The 24,285-nt window shown below is 41.3% G+C and overlaps 1 protein-coding gene across 4 annotated transcripts in view; it reads left to right on the forward strand.

Moving 5' to 3' along the window:
- The window catches only part of fhod3b (formin homology 2 domain containing 3b), a 76,679-nt gene that overhangs the window by 3,751 nt on the left and 48,643 nt on the right, over positions 1-24,285 (forward strand). For all 4 annotated transcript variants that reach the window (XM_079275267.1, XM_079275268.1, XM_079275269.1 and 1 more), the window contains exons 2-3: positions 2,587-2,693; positions 8,480-8,544. In XM_079275267.1, coding sequence (XP_079131393.1) covers positions 2,587-2,693; positions 8,480-8,544 — 172 coding nt within the window. The remainder of the gene's footprint in view (positions 1-2,586; positions 2,694-8,479; positions 8,545-24,285) is intronic.

The raw sequence follows: 24,285 nt of genomic DNA on the forward strand, positions 1-24,285 counted from the left end.
AAGGCATTTCATGGTTCAGCTGATTACTGGTTACAGCTGCAAATTCAGCCCAATGTTTTGTCGATTTCAGGTTGTGATACACAGCGTGAAGCTGAAAGAGAACAACATTTCTTTCCCTTTTATCCAATTAACGAACTCCGATGGTGCTTAAAGCAGAGTTTAAGGAATTTTAAAACATAAAAAGAGTAAAACAATATACTGTAATTTGTAATATCTTGTTCTCGGTCGTATAAGTGGTACGTTTTCTGCTTGCAAAAGCAGCAGTTTTATTTTGAATATAAATAAGTGAATCGTTATAACTAGCAGTGATGGGGAACACCTTGAAGAGACAAACTAAAGATTATTGATTAGAAATCTTAGATTGCTTTGAATGGAAATTGTTCCAGATGGTTAAATTAACAACAAATCGCTGGCAAGTGCAGTACATCACACATTGTATGTTGTTGTGTACTTTTTTTATTTTGACGCATTGTCTTTCTGAAACGTCCATGCCCACAAAGCCACACTGATTCACTCCCAATATGACAAATGAAAAAGAAAAACAAGGCAACATCAAGCAAGTGACAAATGGTTGAATGAACAAATGAATCCATGAACATTTTGGACAATTTAGACATTAGGGAGACAAAAAGCAGACATTCAGTAAAATAACAACTTTTTCTTGGTTTCAGAGTACATAAATGAGTGTGTCTTCTCCTTCATGCTACATTTCATATTACTGTCACACCCATTATTTTGTAAAGGCATCTCAGTCGACATAAAAATAGTGGGCCTAACTTTGTTCCACATGCCTGGGTTTCCTGTCTGTCCAGAATCTGTCCTTTAATCTGGAGAAGCACTTGCCTCCCTCTGCTTGTGTACAGTATAGCTTTGTTTGTTTGCCTTCCTCTCTACCTTTCTCTCTATCTGTGTCTCCTTTTATCTGTCAGTCCGCCTTACTGCAAGAACATCAACAACGATCTAACGAAAGCTCATCACTGTCTTAGATACAATAGGATTTACTGAGCAGGGGAAGTTTTCTGTGTATGTTCACTGCATGAGCCTTGTGCTTCGCCTCATCTCTGGTCTCTCAAAATGAAGATGTTCAGCCCTATAAGCTCCCCAACTATTATATTCCAGATAATCATTTGGTTTACCATGCATGGAAAACCATCAAGACAGCTCATAGTCAGGGAGTTGGAGAAAGCGTAAGAGTTATCCTAACCAACCACATGTTTTGTTTCACTGCTCAAATATGACACGGTCCTTGAGTGCTGCAGTGCAGCTATACAAACAGAGTGGCTTAACAGATCAAAGCCATCCGACCCATAATGCCTTTCCCAGCCTTTTCCCTTCACGCTCAATGAAGTTACTGTCATATGGAAATTGAACTGCATCAGACCTGGCAATAACCGCTCGAATTTAAAAATCACATGTTATATATATATATATGCTTACATGCGTTGCTCTTCTTTTGAGAGGAAGTAATCCAGCGAACCGCTTTTGGGATGTGTACATGGTAATTTATGAAAGTGTATCATAGACTTCGCTATCTTACAAAGCCCTCAATGTGAGCTGACAAGAGAAGACAAATGTTCTATGTGCTCAGTGTATTTCCAGGCTTGTATGATATGAGGTTGCTTTAGATACCCTGGCTGTCGATGGAGCAGAGCAGTGCCACTCTCCTCACTGAAGTCATATGTCCTCCCTCCCGTAATGGTGTTTGCTTTCCCGTCCTCTGCTTCGCCGTTGGAGCCGCTGTCCTGCGGAGCTGACAGACTCGGAATATAAATAGGTTAATATCTCCAATTTGGAGGTCAGCCAGACAAGTGAACAGGCACAGAACTAATTCCTCATCTCCTTGACCACAGTCAGCTGTTGGCAGCCATCCACGAGCAGACAAATCATACCTCCTCTGCAAAATCATCTCGTGGCATGATAGTTTATCAAACAGGAGAGCAGACAGATAAGATGCACCAGACTGCCAAACTGCTCCAGATCTGCATGACGTCCCTCCAACCTTGCCCTGCTTGTCATTGCAGAGTGCTGCCGCTGATAAAAAAACTTTCTATGGTCCGCAGAAGACTAGACATGAACCTCAAATACCCATTGACCCATATAAAAAGAACAAAGTTGTTATGTTTTGCATACGACCATAAAATATATTGTTTTCGACATGAGCAGTATTGTTGTTGCAGCTGAAGTTGTCATTTAAAGAGTCTAAGTCTCACCCCATCGTGATTGTTATTTATGTGGTTATGAACTAATATTTTGCTTGAAAAATAGACATTCAACGCTTTCATTCTTCTGTTTCCAGAGCAGTATGTCTAGAAGGATTGTCTCTTTGCCACTGGTTGTAACAAGCCATTGAGTCTCCAAATCTGCCTTTTTTAACCTTGTTCAGCTGATGTGTAGGTTCTGATCTGATAGGTGCAGTATTTGGTATAACAGGCCATCGGCTCTCAGCCTCAACTGACCACGAACTCATGAATCTACTACACTACTTACTCAACATGTAGTCTTCTTTACATGTGTAAAGTGTAAATGACATGATCTTTAGAGGCTTGAAGACAGGTCAGTGTTTAACTTTGTCTCCCTCTGATCTAGCCTGATGACTGCGCCCTTCAGCTGTCCCATAATGGAAGCTACCTGGACCTGGAGTCTACTCTGGCCGAGCAGAGAGATGAACTGGAGGGATTTCAGGAGGAAGGAGGGTAAGATAACGATCCCTTCTGACTCAATCCTCTTAGCTTTTCCTTCACTATCACCAAACAAAAGCAAACAATTGCATATGCTGACATGAAAAACAGTCTCTTGTCACTGCACTAAAGTTGGTCATATATTCTTTGCACTTCCAAGATTCAGATTGAAAAAGTAGGAAGCATGGCGCTGGAGGTTGATGATGTACGTTGATGTACGTACCAGGACTAGATGTTGTCGTTTGTCAAATTTGCTGTTATGAACCAGAAACAAAAAAAGTGTTATTCAAGAGTAACTCACCTGGAAGGTTTTTTTATTTCAACAATCTGACTTTTAAAAACACGAAACATATTTATCTGCCTTAAAAGCCAGACATTATCAATATGATCTGTTTTTCGAGAGAGAGACACATAAATATTCAGGCAAGATAAGAGGCAAAATGATACCGTCCTTATTTAAATCCTGACAAATGGGGATACATAGAAGTATCCTGCTTGCCATATTCCTTTTGCCAATTTGATTCTATTACAGTGATTTGAATCATAATGATACCCATGTTGTTCCAGGAAGAATTTGTGAAATAATCCCTTTTCCGGGCTTCAGCTGATTGAGCTCTCCTGCTCAAAAGCTGCTCTCATGAGTAGGTGCTTTGGCCTGTCGAAGAAACGAGGGGACGGGCTTTACCTCATTTTAGGGACTCTCAGTTTCATAGGTCTCGGAAAAAAAGTTTATATTAAATATTCATATAATTAACTTCACAAATTCATCTGTGAATCAGGCACCAACTATCTCAACAATGTCATTGCAGGACATGTTATTGATTGATTATAATACTTGTTTATGCATAGGTTATGCTGATCATAGCTGAAAATGAGTCCTTGATATATTTGATCAGTTCTGTGGTGTTTTTTTCTGTAACAGACTAAATGTCTCAGAGTTTCCATGGCATTCATCCATTCATCTCTCTTAAAATACCTGGCCTCCCTGGCCCGGTGACGGAGGTGATGTCATTCTAAACCACTTATGAGGTGTAGACGCGTCTCGTGAGTAATTGCCCTCGTCTCAATTGAATGTTACATCGGTGCGCTCATTAGAAGTGGCCAAACTACAATTCTACACCCGCCACCTTACAACTCTCAACTTCTAATTTGGCTGCATTGTTTCCTGGTAATATGTCGTTAAATGAGGCTTTGTCTTGAAATTACTCCTAGACCTGGATGAAGAAGAGAAACGTTTAAAATAGTGTTAGGTTCATACATGTTCTTTGGCCAGTTACTTTATTGACTCCATATGTTTTTTTCGTGTACGGTGGAGTCTGTTGATATGTCATTCATGTGCCGCCCACTTTAGATGATCACGAACCAAAGGTTGGCATTAGAGCTCCTGGGCGGCTGGACCACAAACATGTATGGATTTATTTGTCTAACTTGGAATTCATAAGCTGCTCTCTGGCTCGGTGTTTCTATTGGACGATGAGCGTGCCTTCCTTTCCCAGTTCCATCTGAAATTGTTAGGAGCTTATGGGAGGCTATTGAGAGCTGTGAGGTTAAAGTGGTCCACTTCTTCTCTCGTCGAAGACTGAGCCTGCCAAGGCCTGTGTCGTGCCAGCTGGCACAGGCTAGTATGGATGTGTGTCATTAATCCCACACAGTGTTGTCTGAGGAGGCTGGAGGTGAAGGTGGTTTGCCAATTATTTTGTAAAAATAGGGCAGTTATGCTCGCTGGCTTTTTATGGTGCCGATGTGCCCAGGATTACACCCCGACTGCTCGGTGTTGTTGATTTGATGATTATTGAGCTAATAAAGGGTCTGATGAGGCATTTCACCTTTACTTGTTTCATTTTACTTTTGTTTTCACCCTCCTTTTATACTGCAAATCTGTCAGCAGCAGTCTCCAACTCCAAAACATCCAACCTACAGAAAATAATTTGAGTATTTCCCCGTTATTGAGTTTTACAAGTTGATATCAACATAACTCTGTTGCACAAACTCCAGTTATTAACAAGCAAAATGTTGGATTACCTGTTTTTGCTTGTTTTTGCTAGCCACTATACCTTTGGAAAGAGAATAGTGTTATATTCACGTACTGCCTGAGTTCCTGATCATTGGCCGTTGAATCCATCTGTAATTGATACTAATGACAGGTTACATTCCTGAGGCGCCCGTGTCATACCTAGTGTCTTTACAAACAGATTAAAGTATGATTCTCTGACAGAGCGCTGCACAGCCAGGAGATATCCATGTCACGGGAGCTTAAGGGCCATAATCACTTCCACACCGTGTTTGAAGCTCAGCTATAGGCGATTGTGACTCATAAATCCCCTGTCGCATCTCCGATACAGTCTCACTTTGTTATTAACTGGCCATACAGCCCAGGCATGTGCTCAGACATTTCTGCACACTTCCAGGTAGTCAGTGTGCCATTTAGTTGTCTAGCTGTGATAGATTGATTGACCCCGTGCCCACAATTTCCTGTATTTGTAGCCCTGAGCCGAGATGGAGTATATGGGGGACGTAGTTAGGATCAGATGGCCCGACATTTATAGCCCTTGAATATTTTTGTGGATTACATGGATTTGAGGACTGATGTTGTAGGAAACATGTTAATGCATATCGAACTCATGCGTGGAGTTATGCATTGGGCTTGATGTCACTTTTGCTCAAATCTGTGACATCAATTGGCAGATAATTAGTGACGTTGTAAGTCCTCAAGGACATATTCCCTGACTTGTCTTGAGAAGATAACATGAAGTGCTGTTACAATTGTCATAATTGATTCAGCATGTGAACTGTGTAGCTGACCTACAGCACAGAATAAGACACGTTTGAGCATTTCACTGGCCTGGTACATATAAAGCATATCTGAAAGCCAACATTTTTTTTGCTGAATATGCCTTTCTTTGTTTTATTGAGTGTTCTTGATATGTTCAACAACCAGTTAGAAGTCGAGCCTATTAAAATCCAACTGCTCTTGCCTCAACTGTTCAGAGTTTCTGATCATCTTATTTCATCTCTCTTGGGACTGCTCTGTTTTCAATATTCTCATGTTTGTTACACGCTCACACAGCGCACACGGTTTTTATTTGAGGAGAAAAAGTGCATTTGAAAAGAAGCAGAGGAATTGTCAAACACAGTGCAGCTTAAACTTAAAGGAGGGAAATGAAATACCCGTTTGTGGAGCAGTTAACAGGTATTATTAACAGAATGGAACCGCTTGGTGATTGTTCAGTGTGCATGTGGTTGTGTGTGCATGAGTGCATGTCTTGAGTGTGAGGCTTGGTCAATGGTTAGTGTCCCTCTGTAGACACTGTTGCAGGAAAGCAGGGGTGTTCATCAAGAAGTGCTGAGTCAGTCGACCTCCGTGGGGCCTTCTTGTCTGGCACTAATTGGTCTTCGAGGAGAGGGATACTGGCTTTACTGGATCCAAAGTTCGTGTGTTCACCTTCTGTGGGTACACATTTTGAGTTGTTTTATAAACAGTGCCAGTAATGCTCCCTTAGATGAAGCCAGAGAGCAAGGAGCTGGCAGGTATTATCCTGTAGGACACAGCAGTGACGGGAGATTGGAGATGAATAGAGAAGCAAATAATATGGGGTGTCTAATTGGCAGGTATAGTTGTTATGTTTCCAAAACTGCATTCCTGTTTGCAACATTTGATAAGTGATGATGATGAATAGCAGATTCATGCTATTAAGTGAAAAATATTTACAGTGCACTGCCTCTTTTCATGGACAGAACGAATAAAAATGACCGTATGTTTTCATTCAATCCTTTATAAAGCCATCTAATTTAAAACAATTGCTGTGGGTAATGGTCAAGTTCATTCATTTCATGAGATTATTAAGAATCGTCATGGTTATTCAAACGGTGGCACCAAAGGTATTTCAGTAGCATGATGTAGCACATGATAAATCAGATTTAATATGCGCTTGGCTTGAGTTGATTATACAGCACCACCGCGAGAAGAAACCAGAACATTCTGGCACACAAGACCAAAAGGGGACCAGGGAATTCACTCGGTATTATATCCCACCATGTAGCCAATTTGTTATTCGGCTGACATTCTTCATAATTATTATTATTCCTCTAACTTTGAGCTCCACCCTTTACAGGCCTGCAGCACTGTCTGAAGGAGTGTCCACTTTTCATGTTTAATTGGTGAGGGGGGTCTGAAAACCTCACTTATATACCATGCGTGTTTGTTTAATTTGATAATGAGCATGTTGGCCTGCGTAGCCTCAGGTCTTGGTTAAGCACGGGGATACTGTTGCAGCCGAGCAGAGAGAAAGCAGACTTTCGTGACAAAATGGATCTGGTTACCCATTCGCCTCAACAGCATCACAGAGGATTAAGTTCCAGTTTGCTGTCTCAGCTCACCACTGAAGGTCCGCGTTGACAGATGTTGCTCCTGTGTCACCCCCTTCTCGTTTCTGGATAATATATGTGATAAATAGTGAGCATATACAGATTTCCTCTACCATGCAATCTGCTTGTGTGTCAGTGCAGTCTTCCACTGACTGGTCAAGGGAAGAAAGATGTCAGTATGTCTGTCTGGATTGGTGATGCAGTAATGCTGCTTGTTTATGGCGAGGCTGCAGTGTGACCTGCCTTCTGTGCTGATAGGCTTTTTCTCTCTCCGTGTCATACCCACTGCTGCCTGATTGTCACTAAGAGTAGCAGTCTGTCGCTGGCGCTGTGCCAGTCTGAACAATCACACAGCCTTTGTGCAGGCGGCATAAAAGCCTATTTGTCAGAGAGCCGAATGAGGAGGGGGGTTGTTGTGAAACTCTACCTGCTGTGCTCTTGTCCACAGTTGTGTCTTCCGGGTTTCTTCTGTGCTTCTTTAGCTGGTCGGGAGGTTGAAGGCACAATCTGTGATCCAAAATGTAAACAAAAAGGTTGCCCCCACCACCGCAATTTTAAACATGGGATTGAAATGTCATTTGTCTGTCATATTAATTGAGACGACACAACAACAACAACAACATCTGAGTCATTATCTTCCTCTGGTGTTGTTTGAGATGCAAACACAGGCAGACAGAATCCATTATGACTGACTGAAAAACACCTAAAGGATAAGGCTGATAGCAATCTGTATTTTCTATCTGTCGATGTCCTTTATTGTCCAAAAACACATTAGAAACACATTAGAAACACATCAATGACTCACAGGGTTGCACCTGGTTTTGGTCTTTTCTTGCGAACTGTTGCCACTAAAATAATTATAGAATAATGCCAGTCATATACTTTAAAATGGCAAATTTTACACAAAACTTTACACATAAATTTTGGCCGTGTCTTCTAAGTAGCCAAATTGTCCTTTGTATAAACACAAACTACACTGCCCTCACATTCACTTTCACGATTGAATAGAATCGGGGTGCATTGTTGTGGTCTTTGTTTTGGACTGTCATTCAGACATTGTAAGCAGTTGACAGGACGGTGATAGGGTTTTGACATATCTCCATTAACCCAGGAGGGGGAGTTGACCTCTTAGCCACTTCCATCCTTCATTTTCACCTTTGGAGACCTTTCCCCTGTTCTGTTCCTCAAGCTGTTCCCTGTTGTGTTCAAACTGCAAATAGTGAAGGGTTTGATTAAGACTGGTATAAAACGGTATAATTTGTCATCATGTTGCACCTTTGCAGTATATGTTCTTGTCAGCGCTTGCTTGCACACACACACACACACACACACACACACACACACACACACACACACACACACATTTAAAGAATCACGCATGGGTCAATGTCCTGTAACAATTCTCTTTCTCTCCTTTTGTCTTTTTTTCTTCACAGGAGGGGCAAGAAACACAGCGTTATTCTTCGAACACAGCTGTCTGTCAGAGTCCATGCCTGCATCGGTGGGTAATAAACTGTACTTTCATCTAAGCTGTACATTTGTCATTTCTAACTTTATGATGGCCAATTTGTGGTTCTCCGTCTATGTGACCAGTGAGGTGTGAGTATTAATTACCTCTATTACCAGGGGATTGTTTTATTGAGGTCCTTGTTTAACTTGCACAGTGGCAGTTTTGGGAAATAGCCTAGAATTTTAATTTGAACGACAATTAACAGCATTTTAACAACACTCTGAGAAACAGACCACTGGCAGGGAGCAAAGCCTGAACACATTTTATGTTTTCTGGAGTTGGTGTGTTCTGTCACTTTGTTTTATTGGGCCTCCTGGTGTCTTTGAGTAATGCACAAAGAGCTGAGTGAAAACATATGCAAACATGCATGCACGTGGCATGCTTGCAAACGCATACACACACACGCACACACACACACACGCAGACACACACACACTAGACAATCAGAGGTTGGGTTTTGATTCAACTGATTTGATTTGATTAAAAGCAATGCACAAGCTCATAAAAGTAATTTCCCTGTGACTTTTAGGGTTTGTTAGCAAAGAGCACTACAGCTGTCAGTAGCAGAACGTGGATAAGCAGGCATTCCTACACAGAGACACACAGCGCCTCTTCTACACTGTAAAAATAACCCAATGCCTGGAAAAGCTATTAGGCTGTAAATTGTCAGAGTTTAAATTGGGCCGTATTTCTCTGTTGCAGTAGAAGTAAACCATTTGAATGAAGTCACTCTGATGATAGTCATCTATGGCTATTTAGTCCATCTGCTGATGCATGATGTGCAATGGAAAGGTTTGGAAACGTTCTTCTTTTATTGAGATTGTTCAGTCATGACAGCTTATTTATTAAACTATTGGTGAGACCAAATAGGAATGAGAAATAACTTTATGAGGTTTAGTAAGCACAAGGTGATCACAAAGAGGATTTCTCTTTGATGTTCTTGACACTATAACTAATACTGATACAGTAAATCACCAAAAGATATATTGTATTTGGAGGGTTTTCAAACTTTGCTAAATTCCTATTCATGGCTTGCCAGCAAGAGGGCGGACGCAGCGGGATGGCCGGCTTGTTAGCTCGGGAGTTCGACTCAGCGTTGCCGCTGATCTCCAGCACTCTGATTGGCTAATTTTCTGTAACCAGGAAATGATAGCCAGCTGTATGCTTGAAGAATTTTTTTATTGTGTTTTTACCTTAATGACATGACAAAAGCAGCCAGATGATGCTGTGGGTCGAACTCACCAGGACTCAGATGAGCTAATGGGGCTCCCCAAGCCAGCTGTATGCTAGTCAGCTAGCCAACTTGCTAATTCCACGATGCTTTAATGCTACACTGGTTGCAGAAAATAAGCCAAACAAAGCTGTCACTCATCTGGTATTAGCAGTGTGCTTTCCTATGCTGTGACAAGAGTGAATGGAGGTTTTTTAATTTTTACAAATGTATTCTTGCTCTCTGTGCCCTTTCTTTAGCCTCCCTCGTTTTATTCGTAACTGCAAAATATCACCTCAGCAAGTCTGCATTTAGTTAATGCAGAATTAATTAATTAATGAATTAAGAGTTAATTATTCCACTACAACGGTCACAGTGGCAATGGTGCACATAAAAATGGCTGCTGCTCTGACCATCCTGCTACGTTGATTTGAACGGAAATGTCTGTTTTACTCTACTGTATTTCCGTGTTCCTATTCTTAATGATACTGTTGGGAGATGCTCCCTGATTTTATAACACTGGATCCCTATATTTCCAATCACATGCTGAACATGGCTGAACCTTGTCCACACATGGTCTGAACTGGCTTCACCTTATTTTCTCCTCCTGCTGCTGCTTGGCTTAGCTTAGTGGAGCCTGTGGAGTGGCAGACAGACTTGCTGCTCTTCTCTAAGTGGATGATGACCCTCTTTCTCTTTAAGTTGACAGCCACCTGTTGCCCTTTCTTTAGCCTCCCTCAGTGACTGCCCGCGTGGCTCGCTGATTTATTTCCTCTGGGCGAGGTGGTCACCGTTACTGTTAACTTGTCCAGACATTTGATCCTAATTTTATCTGACTAGAGGGCTTACCTCGTAGCCCATGAGTGCAGAATTACTGGGTGATTTTCCTGCTCCGCACAGGAGATAACTCGTTATCTCCCAAAGACAAACGGCATGGTATTCTTTAGGCTGTGCACTTGCTCTGCATTAAGGGATAGAGCATTTCTCTGCTGTCAGCTCGTAAAGGCCAAAATTGTCAGCAAAAAAGTGTCTGGCAGTGGCCATACTTTTTTGTCTCTCAATAATTAGGAGATTTTATACAATGAAAAAAAGCCTGTTATAATAAAGTGCCTTTGGAGAATAGCCAGCGCAAAATGTACAGAGGCATCAGAGTGGCTTTAACACAGTTAGAAATGCTCCTTTTGTTTGAGTCTGACACGCTTGAACTAATAGCACCACTCTTGTGTTAGCATTAGGCTAAAGGGTGCTTGTTTCAACATGTCCCGTGCTGTTTGGATGTAATTTGTTGAAGGTCCTAAGTTAGCAACACCCACGTTGTCAAGATATTTTCTTTATACCCACACCATTAACATGAGCGATGAGTTGGTTACAATCATGTAATCTCTGTCTTGTAGCACTATTATGTGGTTTTCCCATTGCATCTATTTGAAGGTTTAATTAAGAAGTACACAACTTTGTTTATGTCATCAGGTTTTGGGGGTTTCTCCAAATGTACACATCACAGGGCTGGCTTTCATTTTGTTTGTGTGTGTGTATATGTGCATGTGTCATGAGCCACAGCAAGACCTAATCCAGGCTTCCCTAATCATCGTCCTTAGCTGTCACATACAAATGGTTCTGCATGGACCAGGCAGAAATCTATGCATCAGAGTCAGCGGAGGAAGAAAAGTGCTCACCCAAAGAGCTAATGGTTTATTAAGGTGCTGTGTACCGATCTTCCTCTGGCACAGTGATTTGTTTTCATCACACAGTGATGTAGTCCAGGCTCTCTGTGTACTAAAAGTGCAGACCAGGCACCATATAAATATTTATCTCTGAGTGTAGTCTCATTAGTATGAAGCTCCTTGTATATTTGTGTGTATGCATGCTATATACATTACTTGATTGATGCTTCAGTCCTTTTGTGGATAAAAAAGAAAATGACTTTTGAATGGATGTGTTTTTTTCTTCTTTGTTTATATTTGTTTGACCAGCCTGGGATTTAGAAAATACACTCAACTCATCCCTCTCTGCGTGTAAGCATTGGCCGCAGCCTGTTTAAATGGTCGGGTTGTTATTGTTGTCGGTGGGCTGGATGTGGTAGCCAGGGCCTGATCAAAGCAGTGCCGTGCTTATTCTCGTGTTGTCTGCAAGTACAGTACAGTAGGACCTCTTTTTACATGCCATTTTGTTTCTGAGGCGGCCCGAGTTGCCTGTTACGGATAATTTGGAGACAGGAAGAGAGACGGAGAGAGATCATGGTGTGGATGTTTAAATGGTTAAAAGTTAAGAATTGACAAATGTCACATATGTTTTGTAATCAGCAGCAGCTCTTGCAAAATAAAGACACCAAACTAGCTTTTCTTGAGTTCATACAGATGTCCAGTCAGATGCTGCTCCTCTGGCAGTTAATGACATTCATGCAATGCTCGGCTAACATTTGATGTGGTAAATCTATCAACTGCAATCCAGAAAATTCTCCTTCTCCAGAAAACCCTCTTGAACTCTGACGAGTCATACAAACCCTTTCATATGCAGCCAGGTCTACATCAATCACAAATCGTGAGAGAGAAAACACTTCTTTTTTTTGTTTTGTTCATGACAAGTAGTTATTATTCACAAACGTAAAACTCATACATTTGAAAGCTAAACTGTGTCGGTGTTCCCCTTTTAGAGCAGGTTCGTCTGTCACCACATTGATCTCAGCTGAGGAGTGACAGCTGTAATAAGAGGTGACACATTCTTACTGGATTAACTGCCTTGTCTTTACAACCTCTTATAATCCGGACTCAGCACAGGATTCATTGTGACTGCTGTTGACTTTCTTTTTTGCGCTCTAATTTTGTCAAATCGGTAGTTTTGATCTTCGGTTTGACAGCTGAAAACTCTGAAGTAGTTAAGATGGAAGACGACGAGCAGTAAATACTCGACGATTATCCCTCTGAAAGCCGTGTTGGAGAATGAGTTTCTGGAAGCTTACAATTTAGTAGCATGGAAATATATACGCTGTTAAGTGAGGGTCATTCAATGTATGTTTATCTAATCAGTATATTATTATGAGTGTTGTGTGTGTGTGTGTGTGTGTGTGTGTGTGTGTGTACTGTCTGTATAGTATGTCAACACATTGACTTAAGAGTAAGAGGATAAGATCACCAGCGGGTTATCGCGGTGCTCCCAACCACAGTGTCTGTCTTTTCCACACACTCTGCCAGATCTGTACAAAGCCATCTGCAGTTTTGTGAATACACATAAAAAACAATTCCGGTCATTAACTTGCCCAGTAAAAAAAAAAGAAGAACAGCTTGAAATGCCTGCTATCATTTTGCAAAGACTCAAGAGTTACCCAAGGTTATGACTCATATCCAGTTCTCTGCATCCGTTGAAAAAGATTCTGGGACAATGTGAAAAACTCTATTATTGCATTTATTTGGCATTATTACCTGGTTATTACTATCTGTATGAACACTGTCACAATGCACCTTCGGATTAGAGAACCTCATGAGAATCCTCGGCGCTGCACCACAGTTTAGAGTCACATTAAAGCAATCAAATCAAATTTCTAGTCATGCATATCACGTGGCACAGGAGACACAGAGGAAGATCAAATTGCCTCTCTGACTTCCAATAAAGAGACCCCAAAATGGGATCATGGACTAAGAGTCACCCCAGGAGGCCAACGTCAACAACACCGTGCCAAATAAGAGAAATATGAGGCCGCAAACATCTCAGGAAGAGTAGCGCAGTGGAGTTGGTCTTTTTTTACAACTCACAGCTGATAGCAAACCTAGATCAGTGTTTGATGGTATCGCTCACCTCACACTTTCCCTCACTCTGTTTTTATATAATCTCTGTTTGGCCGTGAACCCAACAACCCCATGCAGAGAGATAACAACGTAGTTTAGGGTAATGCTTCATTCATGGGCAACAGTAAAGGACAATGTTTCCCCTCAGTTTGTCCCCGTGCCCTCACAACTAAAATGCAACTTTTTCCAGAGCTAATGCTTCACATACTGTACAAGTTTGGCGACTACTCCGACATGAATTCTTGTAAGCACGCTCATATGCTCGCGTTCACATGCACACACTCATGCAAAGGCATGCACATATTAAGAAGCCATCTGGTTCCAGTTGTAAGGCCCCTCATTGCTGCTCCTCACCCGTCCAAATAAGAAGAGAGCTGTGTATGTTTTTATCCAAGAGGAGAGTATTTTCTGTTTTTCTTGCTGTGTTTACAGGATAGAGGGAGACATGTGAGCATGCAGCCTGACCAGTGTGCAAAATTGTATTCCTGTGCATAACAAGGGCTCGTATAGCCTCATGATTGAGTTTGAGTGCAGAAAAGAATGATATTCTGTGTTTTCATCTCTATTCACTTCGGACAAACTAGCCAAACTCCTCAGAAAAATCCTATGATTGGTTCAAAATTGGTTTAACTCACATTTTACAGTCAGCTTATAACAAAATTTCGTTTTTCAATGACATATCATGACGTATGAGTTGAGACGCTAAGAGTGGATGCCATGTGAACCAGACCACTGTGGGGTTTACCACTGCTGTGAGACTGGAGCGGTCTTTGTTGAAGTGGACAGGTGTGTAATCTCAGTAGCCACAGACTCTGAGTTTGTTTTTATTGAAACCAACATTTATTTGATGTCTGCAGAGAACTGTTTATTGTGTATTTACACAGAGTGTCTATCATGGTTTGGAGCTGAGGTTTGAGGTGCCTCTTCACAGCCGATGTTTGCCCTCTGTGTGCATCCTTCATGGAGAGAGGACAGAGAAGAGCAGACTCAGAAAACTCATACATTTCTTTCCATGTATCTTAAAGATTTTACTCAATACTGACAGATTTAAATGCCATTATGGCATATTTATATATTTTCTTCAATTATTCTGATGATTGTTTGAATGATTCATTGATTCATTGTTTGGTCTTTCAAATCTCAATAAGTAGTGAAAAGAAAGAAAAAGAAAACAATCTATTATTTTGTGTTGATCATTTCAGCACTAAACTAGTTGTGAGTTTTGCCGGTTATGCTTTACTAAACGTGCCTCTATGCTATATATGTACCATCATCTATCGCTGAACTTTTACTTTTTTGAGTTTCAGACAGCGTGTAATTCATCATCTTTGTCATATTTGACTTTGGGGTCTGCGGTTATACTATGTGGGCATTTAAGTGCCAGTATTGAGTCGAAAAAAACCCCTACCTTTAACTCAGTAACCGTCTGGCCTTCAGCCAAATCACGGTGTGCCATGGAATTCCATCTCACATCGTCTCTCGCTTGTCATGCAGGCTCCTTTTCTTTTTCTTCAGCTTTGATGTCAATGTCTTTGTAAGGAAACGTCTCTTTCCCTCGGCGCATCCATTTTAGGAAAATATGAGAAACACTAAAGAGAACCAAAACACTTCATATCTTCTCTGTTTGTCGTTACAGTAACTGTCACTCATCCAACGTTCTATGACACAGCGCTGTTATTTCTTCTCGCACCTTGGATCAAGTAGTGTTGCCACAGCTGGCTATAGCTTTGAATCATGCATAATGGCTGTTTTGCTTTGAAGGAGGATTTATTGGATTTTCTGTCACGTTCTTGTGCGGAGATCAATTTAGTCTTTGAGCTGACATCAGCTGGAAAAGTAAAGCTTGACATGACCTGTTGAGGGGGATTTTTGCACTGTGTAAATTGGATACTGGACTATTGTACTCACTCCTAATTGGTGGAGAGACTTTTTTCATGTCATCGTTTTTTTGTAGAGGGCGTGTCGCAATTGTGGTAGCGTTCATGCTCTCCTTCAGAATAAGAATCAGAACTGTTTACTGTGTATGTTGCACATACTTGCTGTGTCTCTCTCTTTTTCTCTCCTAAATGAAAGACGTGAGGACAGTAGTATCCCTGTGTCTTCCACCTCGTTCTGCTTTTGCAGCCTCCCTCTGACTTGCCAGCTTCCCATGCCCTGGCCACATATGATGACGTTTCTATTTCATCAGGTAAAGAGTAGCTGCTTTAATACATGATTTGAGAGAGATCAACAATGTCCTTTTTTAATCTCTCTATGACTCCATTCTGTGCTGTAGCTCTGGCTTCCCATGCTTCTCATTGTGTTGTGGTGACTGACTGGGCGCCAACAGGAACTTCAGGCATATTCATCATGAGCCATTGGCAAAGGTAGAAAGTCTGTGGCAATTTGTGGTGATGTGTTAATGATTTGAGAGCCGTCTACTCGTGTTCTAGTTCACAACAGTGTAGCCACCCAGAGGGGAGGCATGATAAACAGCTGTGGAATGATTATGGATATTTAGACCATGTTGTGATCCACTCTAAATATTATCTATAGGTCATCAGGTATCTGTTTCTCTTCATCAGCTTCAAACACGTTCAAGGCCAAGTAAGAACTACAGTTCTTATTTTTAGAGCTAATGTAAGCTCAAGTCTAGGGCAGAGGTGGGATGAGTAATATTTATATTGTGGCCTTTAATGAAACATGATAGCCTTTTCACTGTCATTTATATTCACCTTCTACAAACACTGAGGTTAGAGAGGGATTCAGGAATTCTGTAAAATAAAAAAAAATAAAAATAAATAGAGCATTCAATGCAGTTGATACTGATGAAACATCAACAAGAAGTAACAAAATACATATTTTACAGATACTAAGACTTATCTTGGAAAACACAATGGAGGATGCTGTCTGTAGCGGGGCAAGTTTTATGCAATCAAATTTACAAAAGTAGGCGTAGTGTTCTCACTTGGCTTTTAATTAAGGGCGCAACTGAAGCTGAAATACTCGATCCTTCCACCTCCATTCCAGACGTTGTTGGTTGATTGGAGAGCCCATTGAAATACAGAGCTCAAGCACCAGGAGAATCTCCTCTTGCAGCCCACCCATGGCTCTGAAGGGGACCACTTACAGTGGCTGTAGCAGGAGAAGATTGGACGGCCTTTGTTATGTTCTTTGAAGCAGAAGAAAAAAGCCATACAGTAGATAGGGGGGGGAAAGAGAAGAGGTCTCAATGCCTGTGAATGTCGGCTATACTTTAATCGGTTCAGGCATGTCTGGCAGTTGGGATGACTCTGTCTGAAACTGAGGCTACATGAAACGCATGTCGCACACGGTAGTGAAGGTTCTTACCAATGCAGAACACTCACGCATTGGCATAAGAACGTGTGAATTTAGGGAGCATTTTTTCACTAATGACATGGCTGGAGCCGCGGTAATTTGCAACGGGAGAACGTTCCCAAATTCAACAAGGAATTGTCAAATTCTGTGGTGAAAAATTCTGAACTAATTACATTTGAACAAGCAGCTTACCCAATCCTATACTCCGTGGTGCGAGTAAAAGAAACATTGTCTGCTTTTGCTTAGTCTGTGTTATAAAGAGGAGTGAAAATCTCTTTTGGTATAAACCAAAAGAGATGTGTCCTGAAGTTGTGAGGAAAGCGAGCCGTGTTTACATCATTGTTGTGGTTAAAGCCAAATCTCATCTTTCAGTGAATATGTCACACATTGTTGTGATCCATTCAGATCTATTCATGTGTGTTGTGTGGTGGTTTTTCTCAGCGGTCACTTAAGGATCATTGAACACACAAAGCACTAACATGTTTTGCCTAGACCTCTTGTTTATAAGATAAAAGCCTGTGTATAAGCCTTTAATCTCTGCGTTTGGAAATGTGAAAAATGTTTGAATCTCTCCCAGTGTCTGGACCTCAGAATTCAATGACACCAGTGGCTGTTCTCCCTGCTTGTTCTATGATGAATGCCTTTTGTATTAGCAAGGTTCAACACAAAGCTAAGAGAGGCAGTATTGGATTTCATTCAGTTTTTGCTGTTCACACACACATAAATACTAAATAGGGGCGGACACAATCTACAAACATCTATTCAATAAAATGAATTGCATTATGCTCTTGAATATTATATTATCTTTTATTTAAATATCATGCAATTCAGTGAAATGCCACCACAATGTAAAGCCTCAACCAACAGCTTTCTGACACAGTGTCCACACAAATTAACATGAACCACAAAGTCTAACAAGCTAATTTAAAACATATGTATATAAACATATATTTTAAAAATTGGAGCCTGGACCAGGTAACCTAGGATGAGCGTTCTCTTACCCGTATTCCTAAATCCAGTACTAATTTGAGAAAACCAAAGGACAGTATCAGAGTGTCTGCTGGCAATCATCAAACATGATGCTTGCTGGGTAATGGTAGAGGCCATCTACTTTAGTAATGTTTTACTTTTCTCTCAAGAGATGCACGGAGTGCAGCATCCATTCATAGCCTTTATGCAGAAGACCACTGGTGACCTATGTGGCAAAGATAGTGAGCAATTGTTATGGTTTTTCACAAATAAAATGCAATCACATGTGTCATCATGAACCACATATATGCCCTTGAGACTAGTATGGTTTCTTCTGTTCATGTGTTTAAGAGAAAGAGAAACATCAGACTGTCATCATTAGGCATGTGAACTTATTAAAATGCCGTTATCACTATAGGTATGCAGTGGCTGTCTAGGCAACATTTGGTAACTGACACAACATTGCTGTCTACGCATGCTAAGTCTGTACACACACCTGCTTTCTGACCACTGCCGTCTGCGCTTTGTCCCTATGGGACCCTGTCACAGGCGAGGGGTCAGACTTCTTTAACACATTCATCGCATTTTGATCAGACTAGCCAGATCCCAGGGAGTCACATGAGCGACAAATGAAAATGTTTATGGCGCTCTGCAAGCTTTTACTCCCAATCCCGTTATTTTTCCCAATTGTCAAATTCCAGAGCCCTGACAACATACAAACTCATACAGTTCATATGTGTACTACTTTAAATCCACAAGCCACAAGCGAGTATGCTACTGCATGTTGTATCCGTTATAAATTATTCTGTTATCAGTAAAAGATTTCATGCTTTGTATTCGGGTTTTTTTTAGCTCAATTATATATAGAGAACATACAATATAGTGCTGTAAAAATAATCAGTTACAGTTCCGTCATTTTTATTTTCCTCACAGCTCACGCTTTGTCATCCTCCCTGGAACAAATGTAACATTTATTCTACTCCAGGAAGCATTTCCAGACAACATCTACATACCTCAATGTCAAAACTCGTATTACGTCCTCTGTCTGGACAAAACAATACATTTACATAGTTTCAAGAATTTTTCCACACTTCATACTGATCAGTAAAATTAGACTGTGACCCCTAACTCCCAACAGTCAGCTGTTGCAGGCTGCAGGAACTCCGATACTACTTAAAACGACACTATAGGAGACCCACACCCTGCCATGTGCTGCCATCTGACACTTTTGTGTCTCAGTATTTAGAGGAAGTGTTAGAGATCAACCTGCCAACCAGACATGTGCCCCTGCCGAGGCTTGTCTAAAGACAGACACTATCATTTCGCTTTATTGGATCAAATACAACTGGTGTTTTCTTCAAACTTGGCATACGATGATAAGAGTTAGTTTGGGCATGATCACATATTGCATCTTTGACATTTCATACGTACAGAAACAGAGGAGTGCTCTCACAACCATTTGGTTTCATAACAAAGTCTAGGATTTGATGTATTCCTGATGCTCGTTTACATAATGAAAAGATATCCCATTTCAGCTCTTTTGAGAGACTGTATTACATGAGGGACATGCCACATTGTCCTGGTTTCCTCGACAAACCTCAGTTTGATCTCTTACTTCTGACAGCAGAGAGCCTGGGTCAACGAGAGTTAACCCTGTCTAACCCTCTGGGCCACCTGGAGACCCCCACCGCACAGCTTACCAGGATTATCCCCCACCCTCCTACACATACGTTGCACACATATTGAGGGCCATAGAGGTCGTTTCTCTCTCTCTCTGTCTCTGTCTCTCTCTCACACACACACACACACACACACACACACACACACACACACACACACACACACACACACACACACACACACACACACACACTCTGTCTCTCTGTCTTTGATGCCTGTGTTCTAGGATGCTGATCCTGTAAAATGCTATAGGATGAAAGGGCTGGTTTGGCACAGGCCTGTGTGACCTCTATAGTTCCGGCTATGGGGGCTGGCTGCAGTCCTTTTTTGTTTGGGTTGACACTTGAGGGAAGCGGTCACCCCTGAGGTCAGCCGGCGGGGGCGGGCTGAGGGACTAAAGGACCACCTCCTGTCACCATCAAATGATTTATGGAAAAGAGACACAATCCCAGCTCCTGTATCCTCATCGAATACAAAGAGCATAACATCATTCCAGTCCTCTGCCTTCCTCTGTGATGTTTACTATGGCATAGCTGGAAAGAAAATCATTTAAAAAGACTGTTTGGCATTAGTTGTGTTGAATTTCTTCCAAGACTCTATCTTTTGGACATACTGTGGGTAGCTGCTCTTCGTGGAGATATTCTGTTAGGTAATGGGAATGGTGTTGTATGGCAATGTTAAGCTTATAAACCATTTTTTTATTCTATTTTTCATTGGCACACAGAGGAAAGAGGTTAAGTGTAATTCAGTCTCATGTATTTCCTCCTGTGGAAAGTTCCTCAGTAGGAGAAATGATATTTCATTCCCAGTCTGGGACATTTCACATATATCAGGTTTTTTTATGGCTTATTTTTGGATTAATCTGCTGCCCCGTATTTTTGTGCGAAACCGCTTTTCGTGCCCCCCGTTTCTAAATCGAGAAAGATGGTTTTGGAGGGAGAGAAAAAGACATGGAGGAATGTTCCCCTGCTAAGACGTCATGTGGTGTATGACTATGCACACCGCCAGGCCGGGCTTTCCAGGCTCTCTCAGAGGGACAAGCCTTTCCTGGATATCTCAATTAACCTAATAGAAAAGGGACAATATATCACGTCTATGTGAAACATGGAGTTATTGGACAACAGGAGCAATTAGTGAAGAGTTATAGTAAGTTGAGGGAATGCACGTAAATGCACTTGATTTTCTTTGTTTTTTGTATTTGATGACATCCTTATTATTCTTCACCGATGGTATCATGTTATCAAACCAGCAAAGCATCCTGGGTCTGGTTCTTTATCCCCTAAGTGCATTTAAAGAACACTGTTTCTCTCATTTATAGTAACTAAGTACAGACCTTGAAGGCATATCACAGAGTACAGCGCTATGGATCTTAGTAGGCGTCTTCAGCCAGCTCTTTTTTGTCTGTTCCACATCAGGCTGGCTGCCTCAGCAGGGCCTCAGCCTGCCCGTGAGTGGAAATCTTTGGCCCATGTTATCTTTGGAAAATGTCGAGTCCACAGAAACCCCGGCAGAGCATGGAGTCCAGTGTCAGCTCGACATCCCGTGATCACTATTGCGAAGGAAAGATGCAGACATTGCCCTGCACCAGAATGATGATTTGAAGGAAGCATTTTAAATTATTTTAGGACCGTCTGTACTGTTGTAGCAGAGAGGAAACATTTCCCGCCGAGTTATTTGACTGCGCCCAACATACAACAAAGACCGTTGGGCGTCTCTGACACTTAGAGCTACATTATCCAATGACATGGTGCAATATTGGATGTTTCTTTTAGCTGACACAGTAAGGGTTTTATTTTTGTCGTAAAAAAACGGAGGGAATGTGGGACAAACAGCTCCATATGTGTAGTAGGCTGTAGTGTAACCCAAGTTCTGTAGTGTGGAGGGCCTCATCCACTTAATGCAGGAATCCACCTCATTCTCCCTGTCTATATTGCTGTGATTTTTCCTTTCATAATGACCCCAAGAGCCAGCAGGAGATTGGATGGCCTCCTATACATTGTGCATGTTGTGGCGGGGCATGACAAATTAGCACCCTGCAGAAATGCTGAATTTCTATGGATGTTTGTCTCATCAAAACAGCATGGCCATTTCCTGACTTGGCAAACAGACGGCTCTTCTATAATGGAACATTCATAAGCCTTTCAGGCAGGGACATTTTCTCATCAGATCTGCTGTTTTCTTTTGATGCAAGAGTTTATCTCATTATTATTACACAATTTCATACTTTCTGAACATAGCTGGCTGTGCATCCCGTTTGGAACCAGATGAAAGTATAACTAAGTAAACCATAGTACACTGCAATACCCTGCATTCTATGTTGAACTCTCAAGTGACTGGTATCAGTTTCTACCCCAGGCACTACAGACCTGAATATTTTATTGTGATCTTGACTTGTTATGAATCGGTATTATCGTATATTGCCTTACCATACATTGAAGAAATTACATAACCTTTAATTTCAAAGCACATATTTGTATATAGATCAAACTTTCTCCGGCAACATAACATCAAGTAATACGTACTGAGACAGTAAATATATTCCTCATGCTTTTCATACAGTAATCAGGAATAGGAGCAACAAGACAAGTTTACGAATTAGTATGCAGTTATGAAACCTCCAAGATACTCATTTGAGTTCACTGTGTGCTGAGCTCACTTGTAATGTTATACTGTATGTCTAATAAGAGCCATTCATGTGAATAAATAACGCTAAATCTATTTGCAGCACTGTCCTTTTATGCAGAAAGGCTTCCTCTCTTCCTGGAGGACTTATTTGAAATGCTAGACGTCTGCAATTAAATGTGACTATTATTCTTATCATCACAAGACCAAGCGCTCTGTCACTTGATCTGCTTGCGTGACTAAAATATCACATCAGCTGTGCTCACGATACAGTAGATATTCTCAGACAGATAAAGGGTCGTCATGAAAGAGTGACCTGAATATTAACAGAGGGGCTTTGTCATTTGTTATTTGGCTTTTAGGGAAGAGCTGAGCGTCAGCTGGGGGAATTGTGGTTTGGAGGCTTCACCACTTGTCTTGTTTCACACATGTCTGATGCAACATACTGTATTTTTATCTCATGTGCTTGTGCTTATATTTAGCGTAACCCCCGTCTGTTTTAACTTCCCCAGCTGGTGACTCATTAAGAGTGTTTGCAACGGTGCTAATTTATTTTTTGATCCAACCTGGATATATTCTGGGTGCAGACAGGTCTCACTTTCCTGTCATACATAGCGCATGCCCCAGCTGGGATAGCTCTCTCCAACTGATAGTTCAGTAGCATGCTCTATGTTTAGTGATTCTGCCAATAATAGATCATGGAGAGCTGCGCAAACCCATTTCTAAGATTTTATACAGATGAAGGAGGTGTGATGTCATGGCGTAAATGTTTATTTCCTCCAACCCATTGCTCTATATAGTGTAGGTTCTCATCTTACCGCTTAAAGTTTCACTTTTCTGTCCCTTTCAGTATTATGTACCATAGCATGTGTCTCCGTTCTTACTTTTGCCAAGGTGTAGCACACAGTTGCTTACACTGCTATTCATGCCTTAAAGCGAGGTCGTGTTTTCTCAGTGCCTGGACGTGCTATGCTACAGTATTCCACAACCCATTACATTTTGACATGAGGGGAAATCAGGTTGATGGCTTTACAGGATGTCCGAGGAATTTCGGTCATTCTCGGTAAAGCTCAGAAAAAGAGGAGAGCAGGGAAACGCAGTTGAGGCCTGTGGGCTGTTCAATAAGAAAGTGGAGGAGTGTTTCTCCCTACACAATAATGTTTTGATTATTTTTTCTACACTGATACTACAGACAGAGAACAAAAACAACAAAAAAACTACCAGTATCGATTACCTCAGAAGGACTGGAGCCATTTTCAGCCTTTCTAACATCTTCAATTCTCCAAGGATTGCTGTAATGCAAGTACTGAGCCATGTGGACGAGGAGATTTGACCGTGAAGGTGTTGGAATTCTCCCTGGTGTTCTTGAAAACACTCTTGAATTTGTTTAGCTGTGTGAATGGGGGCTTTGCCATCTCTTAACACAGTGAGCGAACAATGCATCAAAAGGTGCACCTGGTCCTGTGAAAACGATTCATACATCTTGGCGTTACTGCACTGCTATGCAGAGCTAATAAGAGACCTAATGCCTGGCATGAGATGGCTACAGATCCACCATGCTGGTCATATCACTGTTTCCAGTATTCTGTGGTGCCAGCGTATATGTTAACTTTGGATACAGTGGATCCAATGAGTGATTTCCAAATGGCATTGCAGCTGTGAATATCATCTTTGAAAAGTTGAAACAGTTTTTGTTTGGAAACTGCTAATTTTAGACCATTAAGCAACTATCATACGACATTGTCATCATGACTTCAGTATTTTTTTGAAGATTCCTCATGCCACATCAAATCATTTGGATAACTCGCATATTAAAGTGCTGATTGTCAAACCTCTGGCAGACACACACTGGTAATTGGCATTCAACATGTGGCTACCTTGATAACTGTAATTTAGTTGTTTCAAAGGTAACATCCTTTCCATGTTGTGATTCCAGTTGTGTATACCCTCATTATCAGGTCATCACCTTGACTACAGCAAAAACAGCAGGTAAAAGTGAACATGCCCTCACCTGATGCAGTCCACCTCTGGGCCAGCCGGTCACAGATATGTCACCTTAATTTGTATTTGTAGCACTGCAGTGATGGGAAATTCCCCTTCAGAATCAAATCAGTGGTGTCTGAGGTTGTGTTTGTGATGGACAGATGTGGA

Source organism: Melanostigma gelatinosum (assembly GCF_949748355.1).
Source record: "Melanostigma gelatinosum genome assembly, chromosome: 9".
NCBI classification, from domain to species: domain Eukaryota; kingdom Metazoa; phylum Chordata; class Actinopteri; order Perciformes; family Zoarcidae; genus Melanostigma; species Melanostigma gelatinosum.